The sequence below is a fragment of the Amphibalanus amphitrite genome, unplaced genomic scaffold, assembly GCF_019059575.1.
Source record: "Amphibalanus amphitrite isolate SeventyFive unplaced genomic scaffold, NRLGWU_Aamphi_draft 000462F_arrow, whole genome shotgun sequence".
In the NCBI taxonomy this organism is placed as follows: domain Eukaryota; kingdom Metazoa; phylum Arthropoda; class Thecostraca; order Balanomorpha; family Balanidae; genus Amphibalanus; species Amphibalanus amphitrite.
This window is the reverse complement of record NW_024881956.1, coordinates 431,832-454,504: the sequence shown is the minus strand read 5'-3', so window position 1 is coordinate 454,504 and position 22,673 is coordinate 431,832. Positions and strand designations below refer to the sequence as shown.

Genomic DNA, 22,673 nt, shown 5'->3' with positions numbered 1-22,673 from the left:
TGTGACTCGGAGCAGTAGCGGCGGAACACCCTCAATTAAGGGGGGGGGGGGGCACTGCCGACTTTTGGTCCCATTCTTTCCATGCAACGCCCACAGGGCTAGTGTTAAAATGCCAAAATCAAAGGGGGGCACGGTGCCCCGGTTCCGCCGCTTATGACTCGGACGCTGTGACTGTGACTCGGACGCTGTGACTCTGTGACTCGGGCTTCGACTCTGTGACGCTTTATGGAATAGTCACAGGGGTGAAGGATTCGAGTTTTTGAGGCTGCTAGATCACCCATTTATCCATTTTCAAAAAGGGCACCACGTAAATTGAATAAAATTCCATCAGCGCCGATACACCTTCGTCAGTAGCTCTGACAGTGGGTTGCGTACACACATGGCCGTTCAGACTTCAGATTTACCCAGCCGTTTGGCCTCTGACTGAGCCAGAGTTTCGCCGCAACGGGCTTGTTGGTCGTGGCGAGAGGAAGCCTGTGGTATCCGATTGTGGGACACAGGTCATGAGTTGAACTTTCAGTGCAATTCCATGACCAAAAATTCAAGAAAATCGGGGCCTAAGCCGTCTTTAATTTACTGTTTTTGTTTGTTTGTTTGTTTTTTTTTTTGGTGGGGACTTAGGGGAGAGTGGGGTAAGATGCCCAGGGTGGGAAAGACGCCCCACCCCCTCTAGCGGGGAAACAAAGAATCGAACCTGGAAATTAATGTTCTTAGCGTAAAGCGGAAGCCTGCCTTGTTAACTGCACAAAAATTTGCGAAGCTCAGTTGGGCAACGGCTGGCTGGTGATTGCATGTTTTTTATTTGCTGCTTTCAAAAAATATTTTGGCGTCAAAACATTGTAAACATCAAAGAAGGTAGATAATTTTTGCGTCCCTTGCTATAGTCGTGATACATTAACATGCGTGTACTGTGTCCCAAACAGTTTGTTTCAGGGTGTAGTTTTATGGCTAACAAATGGTGCTGATTTAATGTTATTTCGGTACCTTGGGGTAAGATGCCCCCTGTCCTGATGGGGAAAGACGCCCCCCTAAATCCGTAAGCTGTCCTTCAAGCAGCCCGTCAAATCATTTATTACATACTTGTGATGAGAGACAAAAGCCGATCTGGGACTATTGAGAGTCCAGTACGGTCGGGTGCTCCCCATGCCGGTCTTTCGGCCCACACAGCGACTTTTTGGGCGGCATCTGACTCTGAGAGCCCTCACGACGGCCTCTGTGGGCCCCATTATTGGTTCCAGGGCCCCTCACGACATCCTTTGAGGGCTCCCACGTTGGCTCCACGGGCCGCGCTGGCATCTGAGGTCCCCACGATGGGCTCGAGGGCCCTCAAGCATCATAAAGACCTATAAGGGCCCCACAGTGGTCTCCGAACGCCACCACGGAGGCTTGTTTGGCCACGCTGGACTATGATGGCCCTAACGATGACCTCTGAAGCCCCTTACTACTACTTTTGAGGGCCCTTACGATGACGCTTGGTGTCTACAGCAGGATCGAAGGGACTACTGATTCGTTCAGGCGATTTACGTGCCTATTTATGTCACTTATAGTGCAGGGGGCATCTTACCCAACGCCAGGGGGCGTCTTTCCCACCCTGTGGGGTAAGATGCCCCCTTTCACTTCTTCAGGAAAATGCTTAATAGCAAAAAAAGTTATCATATTTCAGGCACGAAAGTGTGATATTTTTGGAGAAAATGATGTCGGCTTCCGTTGAAACTCCAAGTTTTGGCTTTCCGATCGTCATTTTCGAATAATATATGACATAGTCAAACCCTGGGCATCTTTCCCCACTCTCCCCTACTTTAGGAATCTAATATCGAAATTTGACTTTGTGTTGTTTGAAAATGACACAATTGTACATTTAGGAATTGTTATTTCACTCGGACTGCAATATGTAAGGATAGGTCGGGTCAAAAAAGGTCGGGCCAATCATCAGGTGTTCTGCTGTTATCCTTCAGCGCGATATGTAACTATTACCTAAGGTCTACGCGGCTCACGGTGTGTGTATTACACGTAGGTGGCCGTTGCGACTCAGTGCCCCTGCAGGTATATATGCTGCCGCGGCTCAGCGTGTGTCTCACAGGTGTACGTGTACGTGTAGGTAGCCGTTGCGGCTCGCGGAGTGCACCGTTGCAGGTATATAGCCGCCGCGGCGGTCGGGGCCCGCCAGTGCTGCCCGGTACCGCGGAGGGCGGACACCAGTCACCAGCGTCACCATGGGGTGCGGACTGCGCTGGCCGCCGCTGGTGCTAGTGACGGCGCTGGGGCTGCTGCTGTGGGCCGCCAGCACAGAGGCGCTCGCACAAGGTGAGAAGAGAGCGCACGTGCGCGGGGAGACGCGCAGACCACGGGGATCAGTGCGCGGGGTGCGCGGGGTGCGTGGGACCGTGCGCGGGGTGTGTGGGACAGTGCGCGGGGTGCGCGGGGTGCGTGGAAACGTGCGCGGGGTGCGTGCAGGACGGTGTGTGGGACGGTGCGCGGGGTGCGTGGGACGGTGCGCCCAGGGAGGGGAGACGTGATGGAGGAGGTGCGATAACATAACAACGTAAACTTAGGACCGAACAGTGTAGCGCAGAATAAGCGAGGTATATACAGTTCCACTTTTCACAGGCAATCAGCTGCCTGGAGTGGTAGGCTGCGCCGCCTCATACAGGCTGTGTGACACAGTTCAATGCTGTGACCCAACGCTCTCGATAGATAGGGGAGAGACGGGCACATTCTGTCACTTTTTGATTATGAGTACCTATATTAAATTGACCGAATCTTCAATATAATCTGACTAAAATGATTATATTGAGCTAATGGTATCTATACCGATAGCTGCTGGTATCGGTTGACAAAGAGCTGTGATCGAATTTACCCGAATTTTTGCTATTTTGTCATTTTGTTCAGATTATACCTACCTATTGAGGATTCGGTCAATTTAACCCTCGCCCTGGCAGGGGGGGGGGTCGATGCGACCCCCCCCCCTAAGGTTTTTCGAAGATGGCGTAAAAACGGCGGCGCGCAGCGCGGCACAGCCTATGGGGCAACCTTTTTACATATGACCTGAAAATTTCAGGTCCGGGTGACCTTGGGTCAGGTCACCAGGTCAGAAAAACCGGTACAAGGTCATGGTCAAATTACAATTTTCTTTTTGCACCTGTCCAACTCACAGTTTTGCACTGATTTCCTTCAAACTTTCAGGATGTGCTAAGTTCACCGAGTTGTATAACATTTAGTTCGGGTTTTTTGAGGTCACTGACCTGAGGTCAGTTAGAGGTCATTACGTCGTAATGTTAAGCCTATGGGAAAATACTAAATTCGGAAAATACTGGAGATATCCGCTTCGTTCTATCACTTTTGTGCTTTGAAACCACAGTACTTAACAGCAGGTCACTTGGTGCTTCTTTGTTTGATGTACTTATCCATGGGTCAGGTCAAATGAGGTCAACTGAGGTCAAATGACGTTTTTGCCAATAACTTGGCACATAATGACGCTAGAGCTTAAAAATGGTATCATTGTGTTCCTGGTGATCAGCCGAATCGAATGATATGCGATATGATGCAATTTGGTTAACTTTAACTTAATTTATTAATTTAAGTTTACTTAAAATTTAAGAAAAACTTTAAGTACACTTAAGCAAGCTAAAAAGTATATCATTCGACGCGCCTTGACGTGCTGAGTTGACTGGTGCTTTTCTTTTTGCTCTATCTTAATTAGATCAAAAGTTATAAGCGAAAAACTTTTGACCTGTTCTTAGCGAAATTTTTACATTTATACCCCCCAAAACCCCCCTAAATATTGACCTAGAGCAACCAAATTTGCACAGAGGCGAGAACTCCAGGGGGCCCACCTACCTACCAAATTTGGTGTTTCTAGGTGCCATAGCAGCCAATCGCGAGGGGGGGGGGTCGCATCGACCCCCCCCCCCCCCTGCCAGGCCGTGTTATGAAAAATGCCCTATCAGGGCGAGGGTTAATATGATCATAAGCAATAAGCATCATGATGGTTTTCCTCACAACGCTAAACTCTCTAAAAAATCTGTCACTTTTTACAAAATTGGCTCCACGGCTCTAGTCCCATTATGTTCGAACTGCGAAGTTATTAGCAAAAAAGTAATTTGACCTTATTTGACCTCAGATGACCTGCCCTAAGTGTTTTTTTTTCAGCAAGTGAACATCGAATTCATCTTTAACCCTATTCCTGGCGGGGGGGGCCTCAGGAGCCCCCCCTGAGGTTTTTTGGTTATTTCTCCCAAACGCGTTGAGCTAGGAAGCTCAAATTTTCTGACTTTTCCTAAAAGGCTTCTACGCAACATGTCTGAAAATTTTGAGTTGATCTGACCTCAGGTCAGGTCACCAGAGGCGGTTTGGTGGTGACCCTACCTCAGAAAAGTTTGCAATCACGCCAGAGCTAGAGTTTTTGACCGATCAATTTCTTCTCTTCAGGGTTTAGTTAGGGTACCCGTATGTGCAATTTGTATATCTCGGAACTTTGATATCGGTGACCTAAGGTCAGGTCAATTTCGCGACCTCCCCATTATAAGTCAATGGGGGAAAAATCAACTCCCTGTTTTTACCACTAAAACGGGTCGGAATGGCCCCATATACCATACATGACTTCATATACGATCAACCTTCACTACCTTGAGGTCTGTTTTGCTGTTGGGCAGCTGTGAGGTCATGTGACGTCATCAAAGGTCACCAAAGGTTTTTGGCCAATAACTCCGTACAGGAACAAGATACAGACGCGTGGATGGTCTCATTGTGTTCAGCTCGTCAAGACGCATCGAATGATATACATGATGACCTCGAGGTCACGTGACCTGAGGTCAACCTTTGACCTTGACCTTTCGAGGTCAACATATATATCATTCGATGCGGATTGACGAGAGGATCACGATGATGCCCTTAGTTTGTTCCTATCTTGACTAATTCGAAAGTTATTCGAGAAAAACTCTCTCCATATCTAGCGCCGCCATTTTGACTTTTTCGACCCCTGTGACGTCATCTTTGACCTGACCTGAAAATGACCTTTGTAAAAATTGTAGATCTTGGCCGTGCGTATCCGATGCCGTTTACCGCTTGTCGCTATCTTGCTTCGTTCTCGAGATCTCAGGGGGGGGGCCGAATCGGCCCCCCCCCCGCCAGTTTCTTGTCCCGGCGGAGCCCGCCAGGAATAGGGTTAATGGAGCTAAAACAATACAAAAACGTTGACATGGAGTATTTTTGCCATTTGAATTATTCAGACAAATTTTCTTAAAAACTTGCGTGACCTCTAGATGACCTCAGGTCACCCGAAATTGAAAACCTGGATGTAGATTATACAACTCGGTGAGCTTAGCATACCGTGCCAGTTTGAATCAAATCGATGAACAACTCTAGATTTCATTGACAAAATAGCGCATTTTGATCGGTGTCATTTTGACCATGAACCGGTTTCTGTGACCTTGCGACCTGACCTGAGGTCACTGGAACACAAAACTCCTAGAACACGTGTCAAGTGGCTGTCTCAAGTTGTGGCTAAAGTTTGGTGGGCGGTGGCCCTTTATAACACGCGCACCGACGGGGGGCGGATATCCCCCCCCCCCCCCCGAGTTTTTAGCTGGAAAACCACGGCGCGTAGCGCCGCCAAATTTAGTACGACTATTCTCTCATCAATTTTACACATTGTGTGCAAGTTTGAACCTCCTAACTTTTAAGGTCAGGTCACCAGGTCACTTTGAATGACCCAACCTCAAGTCACTTTTTTGCAACTTTGTCACCGTGCCAGAGCTACAGTAGATGCCGGAGGCCTTTGAAAGTCGCAGTATGTTATTAGGTCATTAGTAGCTACAATTTGTATATCTCGGAACTTTGATGTCGGTGACCTAAGGTCAGGTTAATTTCTCGACCTCCCCATTACCTATAAGTCAATGGGGGAAAATCAACTCCCTGTTTTTACCACTAAAACGGGTCGGAATGGCCCCATATACCATACACTACTTCATATACGATCAACCTTCACTACCTTGAGGTCAGTTTTGCTGTTGGGCAGCTGTAAGGTCATGTGACGTCATCAAAGGTCACTAAAGTTTTTTTTGCCAATAACTCCGTACAGGAACAAGATACAGCCACGCAGATGGTCTCATTGTGTTCAGCTCGGCAAGACGCATCGAATGATATACATGATGACCTCGAGGTCACGTGACCTGAGGTCAACCTTTGACCTTGACCTTTCGAGGTCAACATATATATCATTCGATGCGGATTGACGAGAGGGTCACGATGATGCCCTTAGTTTGTTCCTGTCTTGACTAATTCGAAAGTTATTCGAGAAAAACTTTCTCCATATCTATCGCCGCCATTTCGACTTTTTTTACCCCTGTGACGTCATCTTTGACCTGACCTGAAAATAACCTTTGTAAAAATTGTAGAACTTGTCCGTGCGTATCCGATGCCGAGTGCGACACAATTATGAGTGCGACAAGTGGAACAGCCTAGCATTCCAGTCAACTGATAGCTTGTGAATGGTAAAACATTATTCTGTAGGGACCTCAGCGGAATCCTCGATTGACGATAATATTTACCGCAATATCTGAGCATACCAAATTCGTATACCTAATAACTTTATTTCTATCTATATTTTCACCAGTAACTGAGCACAAATATGGAGAATGAATCATTAATGGGCCATTTCCCGAACAATATTTTACTGGCGCCCTTCGGGCCACCATTTCGCATGTTCCCCATTAAAATGTGCCGAACCTTTACGCGCCGTTATGGAGCATGGCGTCACTGTCCAGAGTCCACCCAATCAGCGCGCCATAAATGTCTCCATAAATGTATCCGTCTGCAGCCGGCGATATAGACTGATATACATTATACGATGCACACACCGTGATCATTGGTGATGGGCGCGCAGCGAGCCCCGATGCCCGATGGCCCCGGCCCCGGTCTGCACAGCTCGGGCGCGGCGGCGGGTTTCCCTGCGGGGTCGGAATCAGGAATGGCAGGCTGGTCGGTGATTTTCCGTCACGGTTACGGTTTCACCGTGAGCTCAGTCCCGTCTCGTCTCACGACAGAGTTAATGACTGACCAATTGGCCACTGATAAAAGCCCTGTTCATCCACTCCGGCTCGTTAGGTGGCCATTTTCTCGGGGTGAACAGCAGTTAATCACTCATACCTTCATATTACTATTCTATTTTCACACCTATTTGTCTATGCTTAGGTAATCTTCATGCATCCGATAGACGATTTTAAATGAGTACCTACATATAAATTTGTCGTTAGTCGTTATATTAGTTTGCTGCCTATCACTTGCAACTTCTCCAAACAAGCTTGTGTGTCGCACATTCGACTTTCAAACATGAGACACCTCTGACCAAACAAGGCAGGTATTTACACGCACATATATGTAGAGTGGACAGCGGCAGACTCAGGTATCGATGTATTGGCTACTCTATCACTGCACCGCTTAGCATATACCACCGCACGATGGCACCGACTCTGGCAGCGGCGTATCCCATAGACTGAGTCATAGGTTTTACCTCTGTTTGGGGCTATATCGCCCGCCAATCAGCTGACGGACCATCAGCTAGGCTCGGTCACGTGGTCACCGGTGATTCAGTCCTCCCAACTTTTATAGCACAACTCTTTTGTCGACACCTGAGACATATTTTACGGCTTCTGATAGCCGATTTACCGCGGATATTGTAAGAGGATTTTATGACTCCCTTATTTGTAGCCAGATATACTCCATGTCTGGTCTAACTAAATAGGGGAGCAGAGTGCGGACAGTGGCCCAGACCTCGTGTCAGACCGTTAGGTTCAGTTGGTTCGCTTTCTGTTACACCGGCGACCGTTTTATCGCCGCCAGGTGCCGCCGACCCAGCTCCTTGCTCGCGTTAGTCCTGCTCCGCGGTCCGGCCCGGCGTCACTGCATACTAGGCGCCCGCTGAGGACAGTTCAGATAGAGCACCGTCCAGTACCGGGTGGCCATCTGAGCGGCCTGACCTGACCTGACCTGCCCGACCGCGAGGTACTTCTGACCGACTCCCGTACCGACAGCAGACGTTCAGCCGCGCTGTAACAATCGGCCAAAGGAGCGGCTATCTGATGACTCAAAAATGGGCAAATAGACCGAAAGGGCCTAGCCCACCAAAACAAGCGAATACTTCATTTTTCAGGTATTCCCTACAATTGGCCCTAATGACGATGTGAAGCTAGTCGGCAAAATGGTAAAATATTGTTTCTGCAACTTCGGTAGGTAGGGATGGGTACTGGGTAGGTATGGATTCGGAGGTACCTAACCACATAGGTACCCAACAATGCACGCATGGTTCCCCGCACATCTGAGCTTTTCCGGGCGGTGTGCACCTCTAGCGTCTGAGCCCTATCTTTCCTCTACATACGCACATAATGTAAGTACACTTAAACACACGGTGTTCGTTAAATTACCTTATGTTGCTAATGATAGAAGTTAAGTAGGAAACAAGGCACACGCATAATGCGTAGAGCGCACTGAATTTCCCACTAACGGCCCAGACGAATAACGGAGAAGTCTAATGATTCACCGTTTAGTGTGCAGCCGATCATGGTCGTTTGATTAGGTCTAGGAGACTGCATAAGGGGCCATTCAGCTCCCTGTGCACCGGCTGCTGACTGCAAACCGAGAGGCCGTCCTCCCGACCTGGTCAATGGTCATTTACTCACCGGCAAAATGGGGTAATGACACTTGTTAAAGGAAGCGAAGTAAAAAGTCACATTCTCAGCGGCCCATGTCGGCTAAAGTCGCTCCAATGCTAAATGACAGCCATAGCTGTGGCTTGCAGATGCTTGGCTTATATGGTTACCTAGCTGTTGGTACCTATAAGCCAAGGTACGTAATGAGTAGGTATAGGGGAGATCCGTGTAAGACGCCCAGGGTCGGTAAGAGGCCCCATCGCTTTTTTTACCAAACCAATAATGTTATTTATTTTTTAATGTTCTTGTAAAGCAGAAGCCCTCTTGAAACAACAACTCACGAAACCTGAGGTAGGTATCAGGTGCGTCGCAGCGCCTTTTGGTAAGCCTGTTTCTGTTTTTGCCCCTTTACTTGCTAGATATATGCATCTTTATCACCCTTATATATCTGAAAAAAACAATGACTATCAAATGCAATCTTATCTCATCGAAATTGTCACATGTTAGCTTCAGAATAGACCATGTTCTGGTGCGCTGCAAATGTCTCATAAACCATAAATATTGTGACGTGAAAACACTGCATTTTTTTAAGAGGCCCTCCCTTCGAGGATTATAAAACGCCCCCCCCCCCCCCCCCCCCGATAAAAAACGCCCCCGATGCTAAAACGCCTGCACCTGCGGCAGGCGTGGCATTCTTTTTTCAAGGAGTTTGTTTTTGTTTCTTTTTCTAGAGGTAATAGGTACAATTTTCGTTGGTCATCAGCGTTTGGTTGTGCTAGTTTTCGCATTGTTCGAGCGCTTTGGAAGTGTTATTGGTTTCGATAACACCGTATTTGCTTAGCTTTTCGAAATAAAAGGCCTTGCAGCTGTGTTCGCAAAACGTCTTTTACAAGTCGACTTGCCTTGTTAAACGCCCGAGGGGGGGCGTCTTACCATACCCATAGTGTAAGAGGCCCTTTTGCAACTTTTTCCAAAATGTTAAAGTTTACGGTTTGTGTACCCCCTAGATTCATTTTGAATGCAAATATGTATGGGAAAATGATGCATGCTCACAGCGCATGCACACGTTAGCTCTTAAATATTATCAGTTGTCTAAAAATAGCAACTGAGCTTAAGGGGGGGCCTCCTGCACCACTCTACCCAACCTAAAAATGTACCTAGCACCCTCTAAGGGCATCTACAATGCGTTCCAAATTTTTAAACGTACACCAAATTTTTGGTACCTACCTACCCGTCTATATATGCCGCGAGCAATTTTGTTTGAAAATAACTAGATCGTCCAGGGACCAATAATGACCATGTCCTAATCGAAGATGTTCTACTTGTTTCGTAAAATCTTCGAAGAAGTGAGCTTGATTAGGTATCCCCGTTGAATGAACGTCATTGTAGTTACCAGCCGTGCGTCGTCTGCCATATGTCATATCTACCTACATAATCACTCAAAAGTGACGGTCAATGATAATCACTTCAGGAAAGTTTCATCATTATGACATTCTGTCACAGTTCCTCAATCTGTTGCGACACAAACAGGGCCTGCGCAGGGCCCGGCGTCTCATTAGGTACCGCACCGACAGCCAGCCGGCGCCGGCGGCAGATCCTGGCGCGGCGCGGTCACCTGGGACGTCCGTCGGTCGGCCGCACAGAACAGAGTTCCTCCCAGCGACCACCGAGCGGGAAGGAAGGTGCTGTGCGCCGCGCTTCCTGCCGCGTTCCCCGGTAGGACGGCGCCGCAGCGCGGTGGGACTGGGGACGGAGCGAGCCGAGACTCCCTCGAACGGGGCACACTGCGGAGTGCGGAGGCCGCGCGATCGACACCAGCACTGAATCTGCAGCGTGGGTATAACCGACTGCCAATGGGCCTCCTCCCTTTCCCGAACCTTCAGGTCGATGTGCAATGTGAGATCCACCCTGATCTCCCCGGCTCAGCTGTGAGCTGCGCCCCTCTGACAGAGCCCAGTGGTGAGCTGCGCCCCTCTGACGGGGCCCAGTGGTGAGCTGCGCCCCTCTGACAGCCCCTCTCCCCGGCAGGATTACGCCGGTCGGGTCCGCCGCCGCCCTGCTCCGACCACTGCCTGCCCGGCCAGGACTGCCGCGTCGGACGGCGCAGCGGCCGCGTCTTCTGCCTCGGGGGACTGACGAGACTCAACGACGACGACGACGAGGTCACAGCCGGCGGCCGTCGCTGCCGGTGCCGCACGAAGAAGGGCAAACGCTGCCGGAGGCGCCGGTCCAGCTCCCGCTCCAAGTCCAGGTCACGCTCCAGGTCGCGGTCGCGCTCGAGATCGCCGTGTGTGTGCCTGTGTGACCGGGTCGCAGTGCGCGGCAGGCGCCCGGTGACGCCCCAGGTCGTGTACTCGGCGCGACTGGCGAGGTCGCCCACCTTCCCCGGGGCGGCGGCACACCGGTTCGGAGGGCCTCAGCCGTTCGGGGCGCCGCTCCGGCCGCCCATCTACCGGGAGCAGTTTCAGCGGCGACAGCAGCCCGCGTCCTACCACCAGCAGCAGCAGTACCACCAGCAGCAGCCTTACCAGCAGCAGCAGCCGTACCAGCCTCAGCTGCCGTACCAGCCTCAGCTGCCGTACCAGCCCCAGCAGCCTTACCAGCAGCAGCAGCAGCAGCCGTATGCCGGCCACCCGGCGCCGCAGAGCCAGCATCCCCCGTACGCCGGCGCCGGCCACCGCCCGGCGCCACCCGCCTACCCCCCGCCGTCGGCGGCGGGCGGTCAGCTGGTGCACGGGCCGGCGCCGCCGCCGCGGCCGGCCACCTGCGCCGACCTGGCCTGCCACGGCCGGCCCTGCCTGCTGGCCGCGCCCGGCCGGCCGCGCTGTGTCGATGTCGCCGAGCGCGGCCGGCCGAGGAACCGGTGCCGCTGCCGCCGCCGGCGGGGCGGCTCCAGCTCCGACTCCGACTCCGACTCCAGCTCGGGCTCCCGGTCCCGCTCCGGCGGCCGGCGCCGCTGCTACTGCGGCAAACGCAACAGGTCGAGGTCCAACAGCCGCTGAGAGACTCCGCCAGCCGCTGAGAGCTTGGGTGAGCCTCACTGAGCCTCGGTGAGCCATGTGAACCTCTGAGAGCCTCAGCGAGCCTCTGGGAGCCGCTGAGAGCCTCGGTGAGCCATGTGAACCTCTGAGAGCCTCATTGAGCCTCTGAGAGCCGCTGAGTCTCACTGAGTCTCTGAGAGTCTTGGTGAATCTTGGAGCTTCAGCGAGCCTCCGAGAGTTTCGGTGAGCACCAGTAAGCCTCTGAGACTCAGTGAGCCTCTGAGAGACTCAGTGAGCCATGGAGAGAGGGAGGCAGGAGGAGAGAGGGAGGAGTGCTGTGCAGGAGAGCAGAGAATCAAAAGCCCAGTGCAGCTAGATGTAGCCCGAGTCTGTTACACAGAGGGAAGTGACAAAAAACGCACCGTGTCGCCACTGCCTACACCGTCCGACGTCGGTGGGAAACAATATAAGGAAAACTATCGAAATGACCGCGGCGTGCCTTTACCATCAATGTCGATACTGTTGAAGGGCTTCCGCTCGGTCCAAGTGTATCAGATGACCCGCAGAGTGTAGAGATTGTCTTTGTTTTCGGGAGCTGCGTTAAAACTAGACAATGAAATGCGGAATGGTATGATTATATACTATATGTTGTTGTTGAGCTAGGACGGATTCATGGGACACCAGCTTTGACCGGTCCCCTGCGGAACGGTCACTGCTGACCGGCCCCTGTGGGGCGTCCCCTGCGGAACGGTCACTGCCATTAGCTAGGTCGGGACCCGAGCAGCATCGGGGAACGGGAGCTTGGGACCGAGCACTGTAGCAGCACGGGACCCGAGCAGCATCGGGGAACGGGAGCACCGGGACCGAGCACTGTAGCACGGGACCCGAGCAGCATCAGGGAACGGGAGTTCAGAACAACGGAGCACCGTTACAGTGCGTTACCACACTTTACCATCAGATTGGCAAGGAAACTGAATAAAGGCGTCGCAGAGCCAACAGATCAGCATACAATGAGCTACGTGAAATAAAATGGCACACAAAGCGGCAAACACTTGCCAGTCGTGCCAGGGGAGAATACTGTGCGAAGCATGCCAGCTCAGATTTGCCGTATACCTCGAGCCGGCGACTTGAGACGCCACATCACATACAAACTGTTACGTCAAGACGAACGCTGCTACTGCTAACTACCAGCAACGAAGGCTAACCGGAAAAAACGGTAGCGATTCCGGCGGAATTCCCTCAAACTTGTCAGATTTCCGCCAATATGACTTCGATTCAACACTGGATCACTTCCAGAAAATGGCCAGTAGACAATGCTGACAATATTAACTAATCTCACAGCTAAATCAGCGTAAGGACTTGCGTGGTAAATCACCCCCTGATAGAGCGGAGAATCTGTGTCGAGCTGCGGGTGACGGTGCCGAGCCCAGTGGTATGGTGAGGGGCACCGCTCCCCTCTGCGACCCCAGTGGTATGGTGAGGGACACCGCTCCGTGCTGCGACCCGAGCGATAGGCTTCCATCCACGGCCCCAGCTGGGAGACATAGTCATCCGGTCTGTCAGTGTGTATTGACGGGGACACGACCCGGCCTGACCGCCGAGGGAGGGCGGCACCCCGACACACGCCCCACGACTAGCACCCAGACTAGCGAGGACACGCGCACTTCCACTGACGATAACACCAGGTGACACCGCACGCCGGCTGGTGCTGACCCCCCCCCCCCCTGCGGCGATCAACCCCCCCCCCCCCCCGTGTGACGACTGTGCGGCGTGGAACACAACAGACGAGGAGCCGCGGTGTACTGCAGTCTGAGCTGCCCTGGTGCGGTACATAGTGGGAGGTGACGCCCACGACTCAACCCATCGGCTCAGACACACTGTGGCAGAAACGCATACACGATATCCGGCAGGGGCGCGACACATGGTAAGTAGGTGAGCAGATACACGGGTTAGGGCAGAGAGCATATACGCCACTCGTCTGAGACGCGCTAAACAAGGATCACAATCAGCGGTCACGGCTACAAAAACAAACATACAGTATCACACCGCCCGCGACAACAGGCGGTTCCCCTGCCGGCTGTACGCTCCACGTCCCGACTAAGTAGTGGTTTTGTGAGGGATGCGGCCCGTGTATACAGCGGACGCCGAGCGGACGGCTGGTTCCCCAAACGGCCGCCAGGGGCGCGGCAGTGCCCGGGTCGGGAGTCGGGACACCACGCGGCGTCACACAGGCATGTTTAAAAGGTGGATACAACTTGAATGTCGGGCAATATAACAAACACAAAACATACACTGAACCAGGTACACGCAGCAGAGCCATGTCCGTGCTAGATCGATACTTTGACACGCGGTCATGACGTCATAAAAGTATAAAAATATCACGTGCTCGGTGGCAGATGGCGTTACGGTATGAGCGACACTGGACTCCACTGAGAACCAAACTCCGACGAGGCGCCGAGTCCGGTCAGCTGCTCGGCGACTCGGGCTACAGGGACGTATTCTGTGGGTCCGAACCACGCACGATGCCATCACGAGCACTAACATATAATGGGGAGAACATAATGGGGAGGGCAGTTCCGCAGTCCCGGGAGGCAGTCATCACAGCATAAATACTAAAAGTGCCAACACAATACTGTCGGTCCCCCGTCCAGTGACCAGTGCTAAAAGCCCCGCTCGGCACGGCAGCCGCCTGCAGCCGCTCCGTCCGGCAGCCGACTGCGCCTGCAGCCGCTCCGTCCGGCAGCAGACAGCGGCTGCAGCCGCTCCGCCCGGCAGCCGACTGCAGCCGCTCCATCCGGCAGCAGACTGCAGCGCCTGCAGCCGCTCCGCCCGGCAGCCGACTGCAGCGCCTGCAGCCGCTGTAACCAGCAGCCGGCTGCAGCCGCTCCGTCCGGCAGCCGCCTGCAGCCGCTCCGTCCGGCAGCCGACTGCGGCTGCAGCCGCTCCGTCCGGCAGCCAGCTGCGGCTGCAGCAGCTCCGTCCGGCAGCCGACTGCGGCCGCTCCGCCCGGCAGCCGACTGCGGCTGCAGCCGCTCCGTTCAGCAGCCGACTGCGGCTGCAGCTGTCAGAGAGCGCCGCAGCCTCGCGTGCTTCCCCTCACCCCGCCCCCCGCCGAGCCCCGACTCTCTGCCTCCGTGTGGGTCGGCCGCTGAGCAGCCGCCGCGCGCCGCCCCGGCCCGGTCATAAGCCGTTGGAGCAGACGGCCGGTCGCCGCCGCCGGCCGCACGGTCGGCCCCGGCAGTAGCGGCACAGCCGGTTGAAGGCCCGCAGCGCGGCCAGGTCGCGGTCCGAGGGCGCCACCACCACACTGGGCAGGTAGGCGGCGGCCGGGCTCGGTGACGGGCCGGGGACCTCCTGGCGCGTCTCGTGGCGCGTACAGTTGGCCGAGGTGGCAAACAGTCTGTCAGAGGGGAGGGCGGGGCGGCTCAGCAGTCAGCGCCCAGCGGGGAGCGTCGTCAGCGAGACTGGCCGACCGCATTCCCAACTGCTACTAAAATGCATTCTCCTCGAACACATATTTAACTGAGATAATTAATGCCTATTACGGTAAAATGCAAAGAATTTATCAAATGAAAACGGAAATTGAATTTACCAAATGAAAATGGAATGATAAAAGTGGAACATTACCAATGACCGCGAATATATGTACATTAAAACGTAGGGCAATTTATCAACACAACTACAAATATCCTCGGTATAAAAGTAACCACCACTGATCGGGGTGACAGTGCGGGACAGACGCCATCCGACAGGTACCAGGTGCAGCTGCCGGGCGTTGGGTACCGACCTGGGCAGCTGCTCGGTAAAAACAGGTACCAGGTGCAGCTGCCGAGCGTTAGGTACGGGAGAGTGGGGCACATTCGTGCATGGGGCATTGGGGCACATTCGTTTTCAGCAGTTTATGGGAACACGAGTGACTGCACGAGCTCAAGGTAAATTATGGAAATATGTCTATCATTGCCGCCCTTCGTTCACCGTAGAAGACAACACTGTATAGTCGACTACAGAATGATGTTCCACTCCTCAGAAGCTATCATCAGTTGACCGGAGCGCTAAGTTGTGCCGTTTTTATCACGCAATTAAGCGTGTCGATTGTGAGCATTGGGAGTTGGGACAAAGCTATAATTTGTGAACTCAGCCCGTGTGATGCGGCACAGCCTACCACTCCAGGCAAATAATTGCCTGTGAAAAGTGGAACATCATTCTGTAGTCGACTATACCTGCTGTCATGCTTGATAAAAACGCAAATTTGTAATAATGTGCGCTTTCCAAACCTTTCTCATATCATCCATTTTCGTGATCGTGACTCGGAAATGTGGTTCAGCTTTTCAAAATTGGGGGCGAAGAAGCTCACCCTATTCACGGAATCGCTGCAAACGTGTTTGTTAAAAAAGTGTCATTTTTTCAACAAGAAATTTTGAAATATATTACAAATAACGTTGTGGGGCAGGTTCGTGTAAGCACTGCCTAGGGGCACATTCGTGCATTTTTTTTCGTTTTTGCGATTTATGACTTTATCTGTAGTAGGTTTCACTAATGACGCTCGCCTGACTCAGTCTCGGCTGCTTGCGACCTCGTGGCAAGTAATTCACGCGACCTTGGCGAGGTCACGGAGGCCGGCAGATGCCACATTCTTGTTGGCCAGCCCATTTTTTCTACATACCTAAGTTGTGCATTAGTGCAATGCATTCTTGTCGAAAGGAATCAAGTGAAATGACCCCCTGTCAATTTCCTTTGGTAAATTTCTGGTAATGCCCGGTAATTGCTCGAACTTTGTAGCAGGGCTGCGGAGTCGGAGTCGGAGTCGGTCGGAGTCGACAGTTGTGACCGGAGTCGGAATCGGAGTCGATTTTAGAAACCCGAGCCGGAGTCGGAGTCGGAGTCACCGAAAATCTGCCGACTCCGCAGCCCTGCTAGGTCTGCGTAGTCGGAGTCGGGAGTTGGAGTCGGTCGGAGTCGACAATTCTGCCCGGACAAACACGAGCAAGGTCTACTCGCCAAGACCACCTCTACCACTTACCGCGACCCCGACTAGAGACCGGAAAACGTAGATTCGCCTACCGTGCCGCGGCGCTCCTAAATACTCTCCCCCTCGAGCTAACGCAGTTGCCTCCAGCCAGATTTGCCCGTGCTGTAAAAAAGGAGCTTAAGCCTAGCCAGAGTAGCCATAGTAGCTAGCCTCATGACTCTTGGACTATGAAAGGCAAACGAGTCTGTGTGTATAGTTATGAACGCGGCTTCGTGCGGGTTACACCAAGTATGTGCGTGTTCGGCGTTCGCGTTGTGCATTTTCGTATCCGTAAGTGTGTGCGTTTTCTTGTATAGGTATTTCTTGTGTTATCTTCAACCAGCTCGGACTCGGAGTGTAATCGCCACGCCGATTGTGGATTGCTCTTGATCGTCAATACATACATACATACATACATACCGGAGTCGGAGTCGGAGCTGGTTTTTGAAAGCCGGAGTCGGAGTCGGAGTCAGAGTCGCCGAAAATCCATCGACTCCGCAGCCCTGCTTTGTAGGGTGCACGGAAGTGCCCCACCCCTTGCACGAAAGTGCCCCATAGGTGGGGCAGTTTCTTGCAAACGTTCGGAGTTAATAAAAGTCATTTTTTCTAACAGAAGCAATAATTTTAGAGGATAACTTTTAAGAAGGAAAAAATATCTGCAATAGTTCCTTTATACTAAAATTAACAATTTTGCCGTTGCACTAACCAAAGAACAGATATATGGATGTATCCATTTTTTTTTTTTTGCACGAATGTGCCCCACTCTCCCCTACCGACCTGGGCAGCTGCTCGGTAAAAACAGGTACCAGGTGCAGCTGCCGGGCGTTAGGTACCGACCTGGGCAGCTGCTCGGTAAAAACAGGTACCAGGTGCAGCTGCCCGGCGTTAGGTACCGACCTGGGCAGGTGCTCGGTAAAAACAGGTACCAAGCGCAGCTGCCGGGCGTTAGGTACCGACCTGTTGAGGCTGCGGACGGTGATGGGCAGCTGCTCGGTACCGACCTGTTGAGGCCGAGGGTACGGTGATAGGCAGCTGAGCTCGGTACTGACCTGTTGAGGCCGCGGACGGTGACATGCAGCTGCTCGGCCAGGATCCCCGTCACGTACACGTCGTCGATCCAGAAGAACGGCACCACGGTCGACTGCATGACCAGGGCGCGCGCCACGTCCTGACTGGCGATGTACAGCCAGCCTGGAACAAAACAGCGAGATAGGCACTGAAATCAGCAGCCAGCCTGGAACAAAACAGCGAGATAGGCACTGAAATCAGCAGGCAGCCTGGAACAAAACAGCGAGACACGCACTGAAAACGTGCCACAGTGCGCACAGTAAACCAACAGTAGCGCACGGATAGCCATGAACCATCAATATAGGCGCTAAAGTCGAGCATTGGCACCAGTCACGAGATCAAAGACCAGCGTCCCACATCCGACTGGAAGAGCTGCATCCGCAAGGTAGACTGGCGGTATCACTAGCATCACCGAGGCGGGAAATGTCGTCCACACCTGACACGTAGGGCGGGTAGTGTCCGTCCGTACCTGACACGTAGGGCGGGTAGTGTCCGTCCGTACCTGTCACGTAGGGCGGGTAGTATCCGTACCTGACACGTAGGGCGGGTAGTGTCGTACCTGACACGTAGGGCGGGTAGTGTCGTACCTGACACGTAGGGCGGGTAGTGTCTGTACCTGACACGTAGGGCGGATAGTGTCTGTACCTGACACGTAGGGCGGGTAGTAGCGTTTGTACCTGACACGTAGGGCGGGTAGTGTCCGTCCGTACCTGACACGTAGGGCGGGTAGTAGCGTTTGTACCTGTCACGTAGGGCGGGTAGTGCCCGTCCGTACCTGACACATAGGGCGGGTAGTGTCTGTACCTGACACGTAGGGCGGGTAGTGTCCGTCCGTACCTGACACGTAGGGCGGGTAGTACTGGCGCGGCCAATCGGCGCGGCTGACGCGCCACTTTGAGTTGCCGCGGTAGGGCGCGGCAGCCGGGAACACGTTGCCGCCCAGGTAGCGGGCGGACGGCACGAAGTGCAGCACCTTCACCAGCTCGTACACGTTGTACACGATGTCGTCGTCCATCTTGATGATGTGTCTGCGGGAAGAGAGTGATTTAATGTTGAATTTTCCCTGATTGTGAGACTTCTAAAATCCGATTCAAAATAATATGTTCCTCAGAAATGATGTTCAAATAATGTAATTCATCGGTGACTTCATCACGCCATCCGAGGACGGCTCTCACCTGGCCTGGGGACAGAAGGTGATGGCCCAGTCCAGTGCCATGATGTGCTTGTAGGTGAGGTTGTGGTAGGAGTCGTGGAAGTTTCCCTGCACCACGTCGCCGTGTAGGGCGCTCTCCTCTGCTATCTCCAACTGTAGGGGGGGGGAGGGCGACGCTGCGTGAGAGGGCATCAGCGGCGGGATTCACCGGGTCGGCCTCCAAAGGCAGACCTCCTACAGACTCTAAAGCTCTTACCACACAAATAACAGAACTTCTCCCGTGACCCCCTCCCCCTCCCCCCACACACACACATCAGTTCGCTTCCACTGCCCAGTTCCGCAGCTCTGCTGGCTCGCTCGCTCACCACCTCTCGGTGCGTCCCTGCTCCCAGTATCATCGGCCCGCCGCTATCTCGCTCCCCACCCGTCCAGCAGTCCTCACCTGCGCTATGGTGACCTCGTCCTCCCGCAGCCTGGTGGACGCCTCAGCCAGCATGAAGGCGCGCCGCAGACCGAGTTGGGCCAGCTCGGCTGCCGGCAGCGAGTCCCTGATGGCCTGGCGCACCTCCGGGCGGCGCGGGTCCGAGTGGACCACGATCACGGCCCGCACCTCCTCCTCGCCACCACACACGGGACTGTTCAGCAGGTACTCGAAGCTGTCGTGGTAGGGCAGCACGGTCCGGGCGCCGGCCGCCGCCGGCAGGGGCGCCTCGGGCGGCCGCAGCTGCCGGGAGAGCAGCAGCAGCGCCAGCCCGGCGGCGCCGACCAGCGCCACCAGCAGCCGCCGCCAGCCGCGCGGCGTCGGCATGGCGCCGCCTGCAGCCGCACAGAGACAGTGAGGACACCGAGACACTAACGCCACCTGCAGCCGCACGGTTACAGTGACTATGTTACAGTTAGTATGCGAAATCCGTTAGGTTGCAACGTAACTAGTCACGTTGCAAACTAACTGACCATTCAGTTACTTTGCAAACTAACTAATTAGGAAACTTTGTCCTCTCCGTGGCCGAGTGAATAAAAGCGCCAAAATTCGACGCTTAGCCGGAAGTGAGAGCTCGGTTAAGCCCCGGTGCGGGCGGCCACATTTAGCTCCTACGTGTAATGGCGTGCGTGTCTGTGGCAGGGGCCGCACAGAAGCCAGGTAACGTGAATGAGCGGAGGGGACCGTGTCCAGTTGTGAGGGCACGTTCAACATTTGGACACAAAATTCTGTCATACAACTGGAATTGCACGATCGGGTGGTGGGGTCAGGGTCAGCACAACAAGCTATGCTTAGTGCGGGCTCTGATTCCTCAAATCCGCCCATTCAGCCATTCGAACTAAATTTATAAAAAAGGATGCAAACTACCTAGGTACATTGCAATGGAACTAGTTATGATGCGAAATGGATGGCTCAGTGGCAATAATTATACATCTACTCCAATTTCCAATGTTCAGTCACGGGTTGTTAGCGCGAAGTTCTGTGATTGTCCCAAGGGTTGCGCTCAACATTTCTATTGGTTTAAGCCGCGCCGAGCCGGTGCTTGGCGCCAAACGCGCCAGGCCAAGGGTGTTTGAACGACCCCTCTAATTTGGCTCCTGGGCCAGGTAGTGACTCGCGGTGAGCGGCATCCGAAAGAGCGTCAAAGATCATCAAGGAAGCACTCGGTCATTTCTTGGGTCAGTTCAAACTAGGCTGAATCTGAAAACAATGGTGAAATTGGCAATATTTGACCTTTAATGACATTCGTTGACTCGACTTAATCATTATTTTGATTCACAGGTAATGTTAACAGATGGGCAACATTTGCTTGCAAGAATACAGCATCTATCTTGCTATCATTCCCATTTAGTGATATCCTCAGCACCACAACAGATACCTATAGCGTTGTTGTACTTTACCTTCACTACATTTGATGACAATTCACAATTTTTAAATGTCAAGAATACAAAACTGAAGCAACAGGTAAAACCATATAATAAGTATAAAAGCACTACAACAATGAATATTAGGGGTTTGAAAATTTCATTTTACCATTTTACACAAATATAACTTGTTTAGTATGCCATTCTGATTTGGATGGTCACTTTAACTTTACCCAATGACAAATCATGGCGTAAGCATCACCTACCTTCTTGTTAGAATCCTTGTCCTGCAACAGACATTTCAATTTCAGTTTGTGCCAGTGCGTTCGTGGGTTACACAAATTCTACATGTTATATGGCTAGTCTTGAAGGACTTCAACTCGTATGTAGTAAGGGGGCGTTTTGAATTCAGACTATAGGTCAATTTCTTCCAAATCAATTTTAGAGGTTAGTGCCCTTGGTTAGTGCCAGAGTTAGTGCCTGCCTTGTTCAGTGCTTTACTCCACTGAACTCTATAGGGGAGAGTGGGGTGGGTTGTATCAGTTTTTACTCCGAGACCCATAACCTCGTAACTATCCGTGATAAACTCATTATTTCCATACTATCTCCTTCCTTGATTCTTCTGCTTTTTTGTGCAAAGTAACTTTTCCGCTACCTCTACCAGTTTTTCTTCTACGGTCTGCCGAATAGAACAATGTTTTTAATACAACTTGCCCCATGGCTTGGGTGAGTTGTATCACATAGTGGGGTAATTTGTATCACTATTTCACGTTTCAGGGAGTGTGCTTGCTACTGGTTTTGAACATAGTAACAACATTAAATGGGGTTAATACAATGTATATGCTCAAAGGCTTCCCTTTTATTAGACCAAACTTAGGTCAATCCGAACGAAACATCGAAACGAACGAAACATCAACAGCCTAGACGCAAAAGTGGCCCGTTTAGAGCAAAGAAGCCAACACATTGTGCCGAAATGGAACGAGTATTGACTAGCTACCTACAAACGCGAGCCAGGGCTTAGCTTTCGCGATCAAAAGCAACATACCCATACATACATACATACATACATGTTACAACATACCCCACCCGGCTCTGATACAACATGTACCTCGCCGCCATCTTGGAAAAAACATCCTCGTGCTCAAAAACAGCGGAAAGCTGGAGAAATCCATTTTCAATCACGCAGCCTTAGAACCTACCCTCACCACCGCTACGGAGATCTTTCAAATTCGTGCACATCTAAATGCCCAAAACACACATTTTCTTGCAGCTTATTTTTTTAGAATGACATTAAAAAACATAAAATCGGCTCTCACCTCAAGACGCGTCCACCCAGCCACACGACAGAACAGGGAAAGATGGCACCCGGAAAACCTCGTCGGCTGGTCGTGTCACGAGCGCCATCCATTGGATAAGTTTGACACAATTAGCCCTGATACAACTTGGACATGATACAACTCTCCCCGCTCTCCCCTAATGCTTTACTCCCAGTATTTTGTAACTGTTGCGTGCTATTTGCCGCAGATACCATGTCCGTGAAGTTAGCGTCAGCAACAGCAACGAATACAGCGTCGGATTCAGAATCGCTTAAAAAACTCATATTAGGTCAATTGGGGGACGGGGAGCAAGAATATGACCTTTATTTGGCCCTAGCTCTTACCCCTTACCCCTTAATCGGCCCTTAAAGGACGGGGCGCGTCAAAAGTGCCTCAAGGGTTCGTCTGATCGCCAAAATAAGGGTCGCAATCGATTCCCCGGGTCAACATCTAGCCGCAGCCTCGAGTTCCAGATGTGTGCAACTTACCCCTTACCCCTTAATCGGCCCTTAAAGGAAGGGGCGCGTCAAAAGTGCCTAAAAGGTTCGTCTGATCGCCAAAATAAGGGTCGCAATCGATTCCCCGGGACAATATCTAGCCGCAGCCTCGGGTTCCAGATGTGTGCAACTTACCCCTTACCCCTTAATCGGCCCTTAA

General features: G+C 52.3%; 2 protein-coding genes across 2 annotated transcripts; one reads left to right on the top strand and one right to left on the bottom strand.

Annotated features, from left to right (window-relative positions):
- Window positions 1-2,177: 2,177 nt before the first annotated feature.
- LOC122391930 (tyrosine-protein phosphatase non-receptor type 23-like) lies at window positions 2,178-14,490 on the top strand. The gene is made up of 3 exons (XM_043386272.1): window positions 2,178-2,304; window positions 10,674-11,459; window positions 14,312-14,490. The coding sequence occupies exons 1-3, from the start codon at window positions 2,214-2,216 to the stop codon at window positions 14,488-14,490; spliced, it is 1,056 nt and encodes a 351-aa protein (XP_043242207.1). The 5' UTR covers window positions 2,178-2,213.
- Window positions 14,073-21,193, bottom strand: LOC122391948 (beta-1,3-galactosyltransferase 5-like). The gene is made up of 6 exons (XM_043386308.1): window positions 20,967-21,193; window positions 19,298-19,671; window positions 18,878-19,008; window positions 18,540-18,730; window positions 17,684-17,825; window positions 14,073-15,026 (listed from the first exon to the last, which is right to left on the bottom strand). The coding sequence occupies exons 2-6, from the start codon at window positions 19,661-19,663 to the stop codon at window positions 14,807-14,809; spliced, it is 1,050 nt and encodes a 349-aa protein (XP_043242243.1). The 5' UTR covers window positions 19,664-19,671; window positions 20,967-21,193; the 3' UTR covers window positions 14,073-14,806.
- Between the last annotated feature and the right edge of the window lie 1,480 nt (window positions 21,194-22,673).